Raw genomic sequence first — 15,140 nt, 5'->3', positions numbered from 1 at the left:
CATCCAGTTTGCTCTTTGTTTTTAAGTGTGTTTCAAGTTGGCTATGAGCAGTGTTCATTATCATCATTTTACTCACCTTACTAACACCAACTCCAGTAAACCTGGCCTCTAATAATTCCTGCCGTCGGGGGTCCAAGCTATGCAATTCTTCCATCATTTCTACTGAAAAAGAAAAAGTAGGTTGTGAGACCCGAAAAGCTAAAACATGAAGAACCAGTTCTTGGATACAACAAAATGCACAGTAACTATTTTGCAGAATATTCATATACAGGTAAACCTCAAATAAATATAGCATACAAGTAATAAACCACAAGGCACTATATCAAATAGTAATACACTTAAAGTTACAAAGTGGCTCAAAAGTCTTCTTCTGAGGGTCACTTATTCTTAACTAGTTCTGATTTGACTTTAACAGCAAAAAAAACCCTCAAAACTTTCATATAATCTCTGTAAAAGCTGAGCAAAGCCCAGCTTACAAAAAAAGAAAATTTCTTCTATCAACCTTTGAATTTAGGTAAGTACTTAAGGATATTTCCTTCCCAAACACACAGGAACTAGTTCTTAAACTAAAAATATGAATCATTAATAATAACTTCAAAATAATACAGCATGAATCAGAAGCTACTAATAACTTAAAATAACGCTATTGTATTACGCCTCCTTTCTCTGAGGAGCATGAAAAAAGGAATTAATTACTTCATTTTAATAGAGAACCCATGGTAAAACCATCAACCTGCATCCACTCAGGAAATTAGTATGGCTCCATAACCACCCCTTTACAAAATCTTTCTCTGCCACTCCCTGGAGCAGTAGGTTGCTCTAGACATCTGCTTTTAGCACTCCTTCCAAGCAGGGAGGGGCAAGAGGACACCATTTTTAAACTCCTTCCACGACCAATTAATGCACAGGCTACTCTCAGCAAACACCTCCATCGTTTGCAAGAAATCATCTCTTGCAGAACGCATTGGAAACCGCCCAAATATTAAAAGTAGAAAAGGTACATATACCATTACCTACAACCCCTTTGAACATATTACTAAATAGCTACTGGAATGATTGGCATGATTTAAAAGTTCACTGAAAACATGAATTAAACATGCCCCTCTGCAATCTAACAACTCCACAATTTTCAGTAACAACCCCTACAAAGCCTCCAGTTTCATTTCCCTTCCTGGATTGAGAGCCTGGGGCAAAGAGGAATGAAAGGGTGGCAAATTAAAGTTTCACCCACACAGACAAGTGCAGGTTAGAGAGGGAATTAGGAAATTCTCAGAAGGGCAGAAAGGTATCTCAGAAAAGAAAAGAGAAAAAGAAAAAAAAAAGAGACTGAGACAGTGTTTCCCTAAGTGGCCTTCGTCGAGTCTCGCCCTGCCCTAATCGAGGCCGGAATGGCAGAAGTTGCAGCCTCTCTTCAAGCCCCAGGGTCTCTCGGCACGTTTCCTAAACCTCCATCCCCAGGCCTGGCCCGGAAAATGACGCCCCAGCGGTTATTCCATTTAATGTCAACTCATGTTAAGGAAAGATCCACTCAGTCTCATTCCAGCGGGGCCTTGGACTGGGATCCTCCCTGTAGCCCACAGCCGGAAAGCAGGACCGATGGGGCCTGGTCCCGGCGCCCCTCGTCTCCCGCCGGCTCCAAACTTTCCCCAACTCCAGGCCCACCTGTCACGGAGGGAGGGCGGGCCAGCTCTCGGGGGCGCCCGGGAGGCTGCCGGGGCCTCCAGCTGCCCGGGTGCCCCCATCTCCCCGCCGGCCGCAAGCCCCACTCCCAGGCCGGGGCCGCCTGGGCCTCTCCCATCTTCGACCCGGCCCCTCGGCGACCCGCAGCCCTCGGGAAGCCCCTCCCGCTTCAGCGCCGGGGAGCTGCGGCCCGGCGCCGGCCCCCGGGTGGGCCCGGGCCGCAGCCTCCTCAGCCGAGAGGGTCGCCCGGACGGTTAATACCTCAGGCCCGGCGCCCTCCCCCGCCCGGGGCTCAGCCTCTCACCTGCCGCCGCCGCTGCCGCCGCCGCTGCCGCCGCCGCCGCTCCACGCTCCTCCCGGGAGGGGCCCCGACCCGACCCGGCTGCGGACCGCTCTGCTCTCCCCCTGGGCAGGCCCGGGGCGGAGCCGGGGCCTCTCCTGAGCGCCGCAACCCCCCGCCCGGGCAGCCGCCGCCGGCGCTGGGCTCCACGAGAGGGCGGGCGGGGGAGGGGGGCCTCGGAGGCCGCAGATCCCCGGGCTCGCGTACAGAGCCAGGCGCCTGACGCGGGCCCGGGCCCGGGCGGCCGCGGGGGGCGCGGGACCGGTCTCCTGGCGCCGGACAAAGGCCAAGGGAGGCGCAGAAGGGCCCAGGCCCGGCCGGGAGGTGGGGGCCCGCTCGGCTAGGGGCCACTCGGGTGCGGCGCGGAAGGCGGGGGGGTCGGAACCGCTGGAGCCCAGGACCCGCCTCCGGCCCCTTAATCCGGATCGGTTCGGTCCGGATTAGTAGTGATCGGTGTAAACACACTAGTGAAACCGCGTGTTTCCTCGCGAGATTTGCACGGTTGGGAGGCAGGGGGGGTCCTGGGGGGGTGGGGGAAGTGCCGACAGTGGGGGAGGAGGGGGAGGGGACGAGGAAGGTGGGGGGGTCCCCGCTGCCCCGGCGCCCCGCCTCCTCCAATCAGCGGCCGGCCTGCCGGGCAGGGGTTAACCAGGGGACCCCGCGCAGGCGAAGGAGGCCGCCGCCTCGCCGGGCGGCTGAGGGCGGGCTGACGGGCGGCGCCGACGGACGCACAGCGACGCGAGGGGAGGTCTGACCCGGCTGGGCCGGAGTCCCGGAGACCCCGCAGCCGTCTTCGTAAAATCGGCCCCCGCCCCGCGGGACCGGCCCCAGCCGAGCGGTTGGGCCGGCGCCCTGGGTCGCGGACCAACGGTGGAGGGGCCTCGCTGCCTGGGCCGGGCGCTTCCCGGATCCGCCTCGCCGAACCCTGCGCCCGCCTAATCCCTGATCTCCACGAGTTTGGGTGAGAAGTGAGGTTGCTCTGCCCAGGATGGATTTTAGAGGAAGAAAGCCGTGAGCCGACGAACCCCGCCCGAACTTCCCCGGAGACTCCCAGTTAGTGAGTTGGCTGTGTCCCCCCGTGTTGGCTAGCTCCCACGCCCCGCCACGCTCCAAACTCACCGTCCCGCTCCCCAAATCCACGTTTGCGCCGTGGAAAGCGGACAGAGGTTCACCTCCACGTACCTGGTTGGCAGGGCGTCTTTAGGGTCAAGTGGTGCTCTGGGATCAAGGCTGAGCCCCCACCCCCACCACAGTGTTGCCCTTCGGAAGGCGGGAGGTGGGGGGGCGCTGCCCCAAAGGGACTCTATCGGTGCGCCCTGGGGGAGGTTCCATTTCAACCTTTGATTAAAAACAAGGCTCTCCTGGGTACTTAGGGGGCTCTAAGAATAAGTGCTAGAATGGGGAAAACAGGCCTGCCCCTCTCTACCGAGGAATGGGAAATAGACCAGGATGCAATAGCTCTTTCAGCTAGGCGGCTTCCTGCACAGAAGGCTCCCATTCTGATCGCCCAGCACCAGAGGAAAAATCACATTCTCCACCGACATCTGAGCCAGGACGCTGACTTCTACGCAGATACCCAACTTTTTATTTTCCTCTGATGCTTCCTTGATCAGATGTATGAAGATGTATGACAACGAGTGGCTTGGGGAAAATTCATAAAATGAGCAAGAGCCTTGAACTTTTCCAGGGGGTAGGCAAGTATTTCAGATGATGTTTCTGCCTTTCTTGCTTCCTTACTCTTAATTCTTCCTGTATTCATGGAACACAGACCTGCTGAAAGGGTAAAGGATGGCAGTTTACTTATTGTTAGTTGTTCAGCCTTCCAAATCCTTGGGCACATTCAAGCACTGTAGAAAAAAATCCATTCAGCCAAGAGTCACCTTGTTTCAAATCCCAGCCAGGTTGGGCCTTGCACACATATTTCGATAGATAACAGTGTTTGAAAGGGAGGGGGAGAGCAAGTTCCAGGCAGAGGGTAGGAAAAAGGGCAAGGTAAGGACTATCAAGGGGGCAGGAGAGCCAAGAGTATGTTCCTCTACAACTCAAAAGAGAAAACCACCTGAGACAAGTTCTGTCCTTACAGTGAATGATCGAAAAAGTAAGTGCTTAAAATGACACTGGAACATCTCAGAAGAGAAGAGTTTAAGAGAAAGAACACTGGACAGAGCTGGAGCTGAGCTCTGGCCAGCTCCTCCACAGACAAACTGCTTGGGCCCGTTACCTAACCTTTCAAGTGTCGCCAACCTCATCTATGAAGGAGTTTGGGCCAGAGGATTCCCAGAGTCCTTTCCAGGTCTAAAGGGCTATGATTCCATTTTTTGAGGTAACTATGAAAAAAATAAAACTGAAACTAGTCATTGAAATTCAGGAAAAGACAAGATTTTGTTTCACTTTGCCTAGTGTGTTTTTCCCTGCATGTCAGAACACTGACACTATCATAGGTCTGTTCATAGCCCACCCCATATCTAACACTCATCCCGAGAGGAATTGCTCATAGGAATTTCATGAATTTGCTTACCACAAAAATGGTGTACTTCTGTTTGTTGTTCAGTCACCCAGTCCTGTCCAACTCTTTGCGACCCCGTGGACTATAGCATGCCAAACCTCTCTGTCACTCACCATCTCCATTAAGTTTGCCCACATTCATGTCCATTGCATCAGTGATGCCATCCAGCCATCTCATCCTCTGATACCCTCTTATATGCTTCTGTTTATAAGCATATAAACTACTAGGCTTCCCTAGTAGCTCAGATGGTAAAACATCTGCCTGCAATGCAGGAGACCCGGGTTCGATCCCTGGGTCGGGAAGATCCCCCAAAGAAGGAAATGCAACCCACTCCAGTATCCTTGCCTGGAAAATTCCATGGACAGAGGAGCCTGGCGGGCTACAGTCCCTGGGGTCACAAAGAGTTGGACACAACTGAACAACTAACACACATAAGCATATAAGTGAAAATATCAAATACTAACAATCAGAAAAAAGAAATAATAGATGGATGATTTTGTTGTTGTCCAATGGTTCTCACGATATAATTTAACCTTGAGTTCATGAACCCACTTGTTTAAAGTGTGTTGGCTCACAGAGCAACTTTATGAAACTCAGCTTCTCAAAGGCTGGCAAATGGTGTCCCCATGCAAAAGCCCAATTGCTATCAGAAGGCTCAAACAGGGATTCATCTAGATGTTCCCATTGATCCTGCCTTCAGGGTAGCATATAACAAGTCCTCCAGGTCCATGTTCATAGACACAGAAGGGACAAGGGAGCTGGCGTTCCCTAAGCTGTGTTCTGCAGGTTTCAACAGGTTAAATGCTTTAAAGGGAGTGGATGTACATTGGTCCTCAGGACTCTAGGTTAAAGTTAAGTGGAATCCTTTATTTCAGCACTTCTTAGAACCTAAAGTGTATGATACACACAAGACCATCTCCAGGAGAGGGACTGGGGTATCCACTGGTTTCTAATTTGATTTTTTGAACCACCACCCTGGTATTTTTTTTGGTTGGTTGGTGGTTTCTGATACTGATGGGAGATACTTTGAGAAAGACACTGGAGAAACCTAGTTTAGCCCTTCTTTGCCCTTTTACCTATACCACAACTAATGAATGTCCACAATCTTCTTAAATGCTTTATAATATCCACCATCTTCAGTGAAAAGACTATGGCATGTTTCACCAAGTAGGGGACCCTCACGTGCACCTTTTCTAAAAGGAGCCTGCAAGATGTTGGCTAAGAGGACAAACTCTTGGTCCAGGGCCCTGGTTTTCATCTTGGCCCTGCCTCTTACCAGCTGTGTTGCCTTAGGCAAGATATTTAACTTCTCTAAGCCTCAGTTTCTTTACCCATCAAATGGTGTTAAAACTGCACAAGCCCTGGAGGAGGAAATGGAAACTCCAGTATTCTCCCCTAGAAAATTCCATGGCCAGGAGAGCCTGATAGATCATAGTGCATGTAGAGCTGGACACAGCTGAGCCTGCACACAATTATTGAAAAGTACAACTATTTGGTTCTAATTGAATCAACTCCATAGAAGAGAAAGAAAGTTAAAAAAAAAAAAAAAAGAACATAACACCTCACAGGGCTGTTGGAGGACAAAATGAGATGATGTGTATGCCTGACAGAATAATCCCCGAATACATGGTCCTCAAACCTCATGTTTCTACCAAGGACGTCTACGTTCGTCGTTAGACTGTTTTGGCAGCACACGGTTCAGCTTCAGGAACCAGGCTGCCAATGTGCTGAATCGCTCATGGGGCTGTTTTCTTCATGACAGAAAAAGGACTTGCTAACAGGAAAAATGTCTGTAAAGAAAGCACTACATTTGATGGGGGGAGGGGAGGGCCCAGTAGACAAAAATATAAAAGTCACCTTGTCTGTTTATGTTCTTCTTCCCCTACCCTTGAGGGTTTCTAATGGTGTGAAGAACAAGGGATTTTGTGAAGGCGGTATTCCCACCAGAAATTCTGGAGGGCAGGGCCATGTAGAACGTCAGGGTAGTGGTGGTCGCACAGAACTAGGTTCAAACCCCATTTCTTCACCTCTCAGCTTCTTCATCTGAAAACTGTGGCCTGCACACCTAACCCCATGGGTGGCTCTAATGAAAGTTGAAATAGTGGGACTAGCCTGGTGGTCCAGTGGCTGAGACTCTGTACTATCGATGCAGGGGGCCCAGGTTCGATCCCTGGTCAGGGAACTAGATCCCACATGCCACAGCTAAGAGTTCACACGCCTCAACTGAGACCCAGTGCAGCCAAATAAAAAGGAAAATATTTTTAAAACTAGAGTTGAAATAGTGATAGGAAATGCCTTCTAATTGCGCCTGACATGCAGTAGACACTTGGTCAGTGCTCTCTCCTCCAGACTCCCCAGTTCTAACAAAACAGAACAGCGTCTGGCGGCCAGGCAAGTGATCCACGGAGGAGAGAGACTCGCGCCTCCCGTCTCAGCCTTCACGGGACTTTGTGCCAGCCTCGCCCCGTCTCTGGTTTTCATACCCTTCTCCTGCCCGACTTGCTTCAGAGGCTCTTCCTGGGCAAGTCTCCTTGACACAGTTTATTTATCAAGTCATGCTGTCTTCCCCACAGCCCAGTGATGCTGGAACAATGTTCTTACTCTCCTAGAGAGCACCTCCCTTCTCTAATTTCCTCCTTCAACTCCCTCCCCAAATGTTACTTTTTAATACTTGTCTTCCCTGCATTGTGTGTTCCTCCTTCCTAGCAACTGCAACAAGAATAAATGCCCACTTAAGTGTAACAAGCCCCTTAAGTGTAACAAGCCCCCTCCGCTGAGCTACTGAATCCTCCATTTTGGTTTTTCTCAGAAAACCTCAAGATAGGAAACAACAGCAAACACCCTGCCTCTGTGGACACTAGCAGAATATTTTATCAATTTTCCTTCCATTGACCTTTTGTACTAGGCTTAAGTAAGCAACCTTCAGACATGCTGACACAGGTTGGGAGGGAAAGGGGACCTCAGCCTTGAGCCCACAGAGAAGAAAGAGAGGGATCACTCAGCTAGTGGCAGGAGACTTGGGCATAGTCAGCCCAGAAAGGCGCATCAGAAGATGTGTGCGGTTTTTGTACAGCCTCTCAATGACAAGAATGAAGTGGGGGTTTGTTTTTGTTTTTGCTTTTTTGGTGGAGTGGAGGGTGAGTTTTCTTTTTTAACTGTTGTTCAGTGGCTAAGTCTGCAGCACACCAGGCTTCCTTGTCCTTCACTGTCTCCCAGAGTTTGCTCAAACTCATGTCCACTGAGTTGGTGATGGTGATGCCATCCAACCATCTCATCCTCTGTCACCCTCTTCTCCTCTGTCTTTCCCAGCATCAGGGTCTTTTCCAGTCCAGTGAGTTGGCTCTTTGCATCAGGTGGCCAAAGTACTGGAGCTTCAGCTTCAGCATCAGTCCTTCCAATGAATATTCAGGGCTAATTTCCTCTAGGATTGACTGGTTTGATTTCCTTGTAGTCCAAGGGACTCTCAGTCTTCTCCAGGACCACAGTTCAAAAGCATCAATTCTTCAACACTTAGCCTTCTTTATGGTCCAAGTCTCATGTTTGAACAGGACTACTGGAAAAACCATCACTTTGACTATATGGACCTTTGTCCATTTCTTTTTAATGGTTGAAAGAAAATCAAAAGAAGACTAGTATTTCACGACTTGAAAATGATGTAAAATCTAATTTGGTGTCCATAAATAAAGTTTCACTTAGAATACAGCCACACTGGGACTTCCCTGGCAGTCCAGTAGTTAGGACTTTGCTTTCCAGTGCAGGGGGTACAGGTTCAATAGCTGGTCGGAGAACTAAGATCCCACCAGAAAACTAAACCATAAAACAGAAGCAATATTGTAACAAATTCAATTAAGACCTTAAAAATGGTAAAGAAGTAAAATTGGAAGGAAAAACACCCGCAGCCACACTAATTTCTTTACATACTGTCCCTGGCTGAATTTGCACTACAAATGGCAGAACTGAGTAGTAGTAACAGGCAGGCAAAGCCTAAAACATTTACTATCTGGTCCTTTACAGAAAAAGTTTGTCAACTCCTGCTCTAGGCCAGGGCTTCTCATGGAGCAGATGTATCCCTCTGGGCTTCCCTGATGGCTCAGGCGGTAAAGAATCTGCCCGCAATGCAGGAGACCCGGGTCTAATCCCTGGTTTAGGAAGATTCCCTGGAGAAGGGAATGGCTACCCACTCCAGTATTCTTGCCTGGAGACTTCCAGGGACAGAGGAGCCTGGTGGGCTACAGTGCACTGGGTCGCAAAGAGTTGAACACGACTGAGTGACTAACACTTTCACTTCACGAATCCCTCGGGCATCTTGCTCTGTGTGTCTGGGACAAGACCTAAGAGTCTGCTTTCCTATTAGCCCTCAGGTGACACTGCTGCTGCTGGTCTGCGGACCACACTAGGGAGGTCAAGGCTCTCAAAGGCATGTCAGTTATATTAGTAGTAAATGCCTTATGTGAAGACTTTGTATGTACAGTGAGCAATCTTTTAAAATATGAAAAAAACTGGAGTGTAACCCAGGATAATAACCCCAATCGAATCGTCCACATTTTATTCCATTGTTTTGGCATCATGTGACAGCCGAATAGACATGGAAATGGATTTGCTATCCACCCGGCTGAGACCAAAGGGATTGCGGCCGAATACTCTTGTGATGTGGTGCTTCCTCTTATTGGCCCTAAGCTTACCAGTCCAGCTACAGAAGGAACCTCTGTGTCCTGGTGTTCCAGTCTTTGGAAAGGGAGTCTGAGCTTACCTTATCCAAAACAGTATTGACTTTTCCACCTTCAGGCAAATCCTCTCTCAGCTCCTTCTTCAGTGACAAACCCTTGGAAAAGCAGCTTGGATTAAAATCTCAACACTTCTGCATACGTGAGAAGTATGTAAAAGGTCTTCTGAGACCCAAGGACACCTGACTTTTGGAGCCTCGATTTCCTTATCTGTGCCATGGAGATAATATATATAAAGCACCTGGGTTACTGCTGGATCCCTGCCAGGTGCTTCCAACCTGAAATCATCATAAAACTTACAGGCAAAACCTGCCTCTTTCCCTACCTGACTCATGCTATTGTTCAGTCGACAAGTCGTGTCCAGCTCTTTGTGATGCCATAGAATATGTAGCCTGCCAGGCTCCTCTGCCCATGGGATTCCCAGGCAGGAATACTGGAGTGGGTTGCCATTGCCAGGCTCCTCTGCCCATGGGATTCCCAGGCAGGAATACTGGAGTGGGTTGCCATTGCCAGGCTCCTCTGCCCATGGGATTTCCCAGGCAGGAATACTGGAGTGGGTTGCCATTTCCTTCTCCAGGGGATCTTCCTGACTCAGAGATCAGATCCACGTCTCCTACACTGCAGGTGGGTTCTTTACCACTGAGCTCCCAGGGAAGCCCATTTAACTCAGATTAGCAAATGTCAATTCCATTCTTTCATTACTTCAAAAACTCTGGAATCATCCTCTCTTACACCCTTCTCCCCCGCACTTCCATTCCAGCCTCACCAGCCTGCTCCCACCTCAAGGCCTTTGCCCTTTCCCTCCGTCCACCTGGTACACTTTCCACCAGACACCTAGCAGGTGTGGCCACGTTACACTGCATGGACTGTGTTATCTTCTGCGTCTGTGTGATAGTGATATGAAGCTGGCCAGTAACTGCCTTTCCATGATAGAGTGAGAAAAACCTCCAGGCTAGGTTTTTCAGTAGAAAGAAGTGAGAAGGACAGTTTGAAAAGAAAGACTATCTCATCACAAGGAAAACAACTTTTTTTTCTATTTCTTTAATTTTCTGTCTATATGAGATGATGGCTGTTCATTAAACTTACTGTGACGGTCACTTCAGTGATGTACCTAAGTCATCATGCCGTATATCTTAAGCCTATAGTGCTATATGTCAACTATATCTCAATAAAACTGGAAGGAAAAAAAACATTTTTAAAGAGCCCAAAACTAAATCCTCACCCTTAGGTGCATGCCACTGAGAGAAATGGACAATAATGCAAAATTGTACGTCAGAGGCATGGAGTGCCAGGAGAAATAGGGAGCAGGGACGAGGACCAAGGGCTGGACCCTAGTGGTGGCAGAGATGCCACGTCACAGAGGGAGGTAGGTCAGGGACAGCTATTCTCTGATCACCTTACGTCTGAGCAGGGGCCTAAATGGAATGAAGTGCAAACCTTGTCACTGTCTAGGGGAAGAGCCTTCCAGGCAGAGAGAACAGTGAGCGAAAATGGCCCCGGGCCAGAACTGGCATGTTGGCAGCAGGACCACTTGTCAGGCAGAGCTGCAGCATCTCTCTGGGCCTTACGGGCCTTTTGCGACAGGGTGAGAAGATGCCTGCTGCTGAGCCGGCACGCACATAGGCCACAATCTCACCAAGGTTTCAGTAAAACAGGCGCTTTTATGCTGCAGTGAGATTCAGTGTCTTGAGCTTGTGTTTAATGCTTGATCCCAAAGGGCAGGGATTATAGCAAAAAGCACTTATTGAGCATTTATGGGGAAGGCACTGGAATGAGAGCGTGTTCATGATCACTTTTAATCCTTCCCACTTTGAGGGAGCCCCACCATACAGAGGACGAGGAGGAGGAAGTGGAGAGGAGGTGCGCGAATTCTCTGAAAGCTGGTCTGCCTCCAGGACCTGTGCCCTCTGCCCCCTGCTCTGCAGCGAATGGCTGGCCCAGGGCGCCCAATTCTGCCCCTCCTGTCCAATTCCAGGTTCCACCTGCTCCTTGAGTTTGCTTCAGCTAACACTTAAATTCCTGTCACCTTGTTCTGGTTCCCTGCTTCTTACCCGTATTCATTGTATTCCACAGCTTTCCTACCTGGCTGTTAGTTTCCGCCTACTCTGGAAGTGTAGACTTGGGCAGTTGGTTAGTCACTTAGGCAAGACTCTTATCAAACTCATCATCACCCAGAATCTGGTTCTCAGGTCTTCAGGTCCCCCAGCCCCAGAGTTAATCCAGTTCCCAAAGAAAGTGATCAAAACGCTGAGAACAATACACAGCACTGGATGCCAGCGGAAGACAGCTGCTGTTCTCAATTCCTTGAAATAGTGTGTCTTCTAAAAGGGCACGATGCTAGGTCTGTCCCCTCTTGTGAAATTACATCAAAACCCTGCTTTCTTGACTTCTTTCTCTTGGACTCACCTCTCCTGCAACCACAGTTTATATATAGGCTTACAATTTACATTTAGGCTTACATTTCCTTAGAAATTTGGATCACCCATTTTTAGCCAACCCTGCAGCTTCGTATGGAGAAGGCAATGGCAACCCACTCCAGTGTTCTTGCCTGGAGAATCCTAGGGACGGCGGAGCCTGGTGGGCTGCCACCTATGTGGCTGCACAGAGTTGGACATGACTGAAGCGACGCAGCAGCAGCATCGGCTTCATAGGTACGTTGGTAGTTGATGTCGTCCATCATCATGGAGTCTCCCAAGTGGTGTTCTCTGGTTTCACAGGTATCCTGGTGAGGCCTCACATTTAAAAACTCTACTTTAGTATTCATTAGCTTTAAGACTTTTGGAAAATTACTTCAACTTCCTCCTCTATCAAACTGGGAACTAACACCTGTTCTCCTCCCAGGGTTGCTCTAAGGATCAAGTCAGTTAACACTCTAAAGTCCCGAAATTTCAAGAAAAAGTGTCATTTGTAAATGTAAAATGAAATTATTCTTTTGAGGCAACTCTCCCCTGAAACAATAGTTTAGGCAACAAAGGAACAGGGTTTTGGTAGAGCTGGCCCGGCACATGGCCTGTTGCGACAATGCCTATTTACACAGTGGCCCAGTAGCCCGTACCAGTGGATCAGTGGGAGTGTGGTTCCACCAGCTCCAGGAACCAGTGCCTGAATAAACACTGTCTCAGCGTGAAGCCATCCACGTCTCTGGGTACTGTCTTTCCCCGGTCTGCCTGTGCTCTGTCCAGATTTAGTTTTTACTTGCAGAGTAAATGTGATGCTGTCAAAAGAGTACAAGATGCAGAGCCACAAGCCCTGGGCTCAAAGCTCGGTGCTCCATGCGTGCCAGTGAGGGCCAGCCGAGTGTCCTGCCTGAGCCCCTCTCACCCCATAAAATGGGGCTGCTCACATGACCTGCCCCTCAGAATTGATGTGAGGATGGGATGAGGTGACTGAGGTTCAGAGAGATGAGTGTGGGGAATTCCCTGGTGGTACAGTGGTTAGGACACCGCACTTTCACTGCTGAGGGCCCAGGTTTGATCCCTGATCAGGTAAATAAGATCCCACCAGTGGCTCATTGAGGCCCTCCAAAAAAGAAAAAGAATAAGTAAATAGCTCTGATCTTAATGCAATGCATAATAGAGAAAAGATATGAAAAAATGCTACTTTAAAAGAGAAAGATTAGTGCAGTGCCTGGCATGCAGAAGACACTCTGATGATGCTTGTTTAAGATAACTGAACTGCACTGATTTGATTAGAGAAAGCAGTTGGCCACTAGTCTTCTCAAAATTCTTGCCTTCATCACCTTTGCCTGACATACCAAGCTCTCTTGTTTGTCAAGAATGTTTTTTGCTTTCCTCTTCTAACAAAATATTTGGAAACCAAAATAGATACTGTGCAGGGCAGGGGACAGACTTGCTTGGCCACTGTCTGAGCCACCCAGACGGTGGTGTTTTCACTCCTGCATTTCTTCAGTGCTAGCAGGGCAAGATTTTACTTTTGCTCTTTCAGTCACCAGTGAGGACATCACATCGTAACAGGTTCCCCAATCTTGGCATCTCACCAACCAACTGATCTGCTCCACTCCTGTATCAGAGCAGGAAATACCCCGATAGGTTCTTTTCTCCTCTCACAGATACAAGACTCACCTCAGTTACCAAGCCCTTCCCCGGGGCACCCTTTATACACACCCCCATTCTGACAACCCAGGAGCTGGACAGAAGGACCTGCGGGTTGGTCTGCGGGGCAGAGGCAGCGCTGGAAGGCCTTCGGTGATCACACCGCCCAGAGGCTGCATCCCACCTGGCACTTATTCAGCACTTGCACGGTCTCACCTGCCCTGTTCGGCTAGAACAGGTGAGAGCTGGTCCTGGGCCCTTGAGGACTCTACAGCTCCTGCCCTCCCCTCGCTGTGCTCCCCACAGGATTGGAACCCCCAGGAAGTAGCCCTGGGTCTAGCTCTCCAGCCCCTGGTGACTCACCTCCTCCACTGGAAAAAGTATGAACGTTGTGCCTGTTACGTTGACATGTTCCTGTGAGGGGCCCACATTGCCCACTGAGGGAGTTTCCATCTTATAATCGGGAAAAGAGAGGTGGTAGGTGTGAGGCAGGGAGCCTGACCTGGGAGCTAAGCTGATCCAGGGGCCAGTGCAAGCTCTCCTCCCCTGGGCTCCGTGAGTTTCAGCTGTTTACTTCACCTTCCCAGCTCCCCTTTCTCATCTATTAAAGGGGATATGATGGGACCTCCCAGGTGGCTCAGTGGTAAAGAATCCACTGCCAATGCCTTAGACATGGGTTTGACCTCAGATCGGGAAGATTCCACGTGCTGCGGAGCAACTGAGCCTGTGTACCACAACTACTGAGCCTTTGCTCTAGAGCCCAGGCGCCACAACTACTGAGCCCACGCCGCAACAACTGAAGCCTGCGTGCCCTAGAGCTCGTGCTCTGCAGCAAGAGAAGCCACTGCAATGAAAAGCCCACGCACCGCAGCTAGTGAAAAGTCCACTCTGCAACGAAGACTCAGCATAGTGAAGAACAAACACATACACTTTTTAAGGGAGGGGGAAATGGTGCCCATCCTAGAGGGGCAGTTAGGCTTCCTGAAGCATCCAGCACATCCTGAGTGGGACAGGGAATCTAACAGGCGGCTTCCCTAGAATTATGATTTCTTCTCTCCCTCATTTGATTTTTTAACCTACCTTTCTAACTGTGGTGAGTAATATATACTCCTCACACTTAAAATAGACTGTTTAGTGTTTTCAGGAAGTCCTCAGACTAGAGCTGAGTCCCAGCACTGAGCTGACTGAAGTGTGGCTGCCAGAGGCCCTGAGGCTTCGCGGTCCTTGTTGTCTCTGTCTAGAGTCTCACCCTGCCAGCGCGGCGGGAAGACGGTCACTGATGACCCAGAATGAAGACTGTGGCCACGTTCCAGTTAAACTTTATCTGCAAAAATAGGCAGTTTGCCAGCCCCTGCATGACTCTCCAATTGCAGCTCACACCAGGATCACCTAGCAGGTACCTTGCAACACACCTTGCTGGACCCTACCTCTAGCATTTCTGACTCTCTGGGTCTGGGCTAGGGCTTATGTTTGCATTTCTAACAACTGGGTGACGCTGAGGTTGCTGGTCTGGGAACCACTTTGAGAACCACCAAAGCTTTTCCCTCTCCCTTCTTTCTCTGTGCACTTGAAACATTTTATTCCTGCTACAAAGAGAGCATTTATTGGTTTTTACTATGGTTAGTGGTTTGTGTGTGGGTCTCTAGGATCCTGTGTTAATCATCTTCCTGTCCCAGTGCCCGGCGGTAGCAATGCTCATCAGTCACTGACAGAACTCGAGGGAGGTCCTGGCCACCGGAGCCCTGGCCCAGCCCTGCTCGTCGGGGGGCACTTCCCTCTGGAGCTTTGTACAACCCAGGCCTGGCCCTCTCATGGAGAAGAGGAAGAGGGACTTTGCC

General features: G+C 49.8%; 1 protein-coding gene and 1 long non-coding RNA gene across 14 annotated transcripts in view; one reads left to right on the top strand and one right to left on the bottom strand.

The window, feature by feature from the left end:
- TLK2 (tousled like kinase 2) overlaps nucleotides 1-3,463 on the bottom strand; it is a 123,450-nt gene extending 119,987 nt beyond the window's left edge. For 2 of the 13 annotated variants that reach the window (XM_060395755.1, XM_060395760.1), the window contains exons 1-2: nucleotides 3,203-3,463; nucleotides 77-162 (exon numbers count right to left, since the gene is read on the bottom strand). In XM_060395755.1, coding sequence (XP_060251738.1) covers nucleotides 77-157 — 81 coding nt within the window. In that variant the 5' untranslated portion in view covers nucleotides 158-162; nucleotides 3,203-3,463. Of the gene's footprint in view, nucleotides 1-76; nucleotides 166-1,662; nucleotides 1,910-1,984; nucleotides 2,469-3,202 lie in introns of those variants that run through there. The other 11 variants (XM_060395756.1, XM_060395757.1, XM_015098856.3 and 8 more) reach the window with 6 other exon arrangements.
- On the top strand, nucleotides 2,718-4,383 carry LOC105612788 (uncharacterized). Its single transcript, XR_006061249.1, has 2 exons — nucleotides 2,718-3,710; nucleotides 4,104-4,383. It is a non-coding gene; the product is annotated as an uncharacterized LOC105612788 (long non-coding RNA).
- The last annotated feature ends 10,757 nt before the right edge of the window (nucleotides 4,384-15,140 follow it).

This window comes from Ovis aries, chromosome 11, assembly GCF_016772045.2.
Source record: "Ovis aries strain OAR_USU_Benz2616 breed Rambouillet chromosome 11, ARS-UI_Ramb_v3.0, whole genome shotgun sequence".
Classification (NCBI taxonomy): Eukaryota; Metazoa; Chordata; class Mammalia; order Artiodactyla; family Bovidae; genus Ovis; species Ovis aries.
This window is presented reverse-complemented; position numbering and strand designations above follow the sequence as displayed.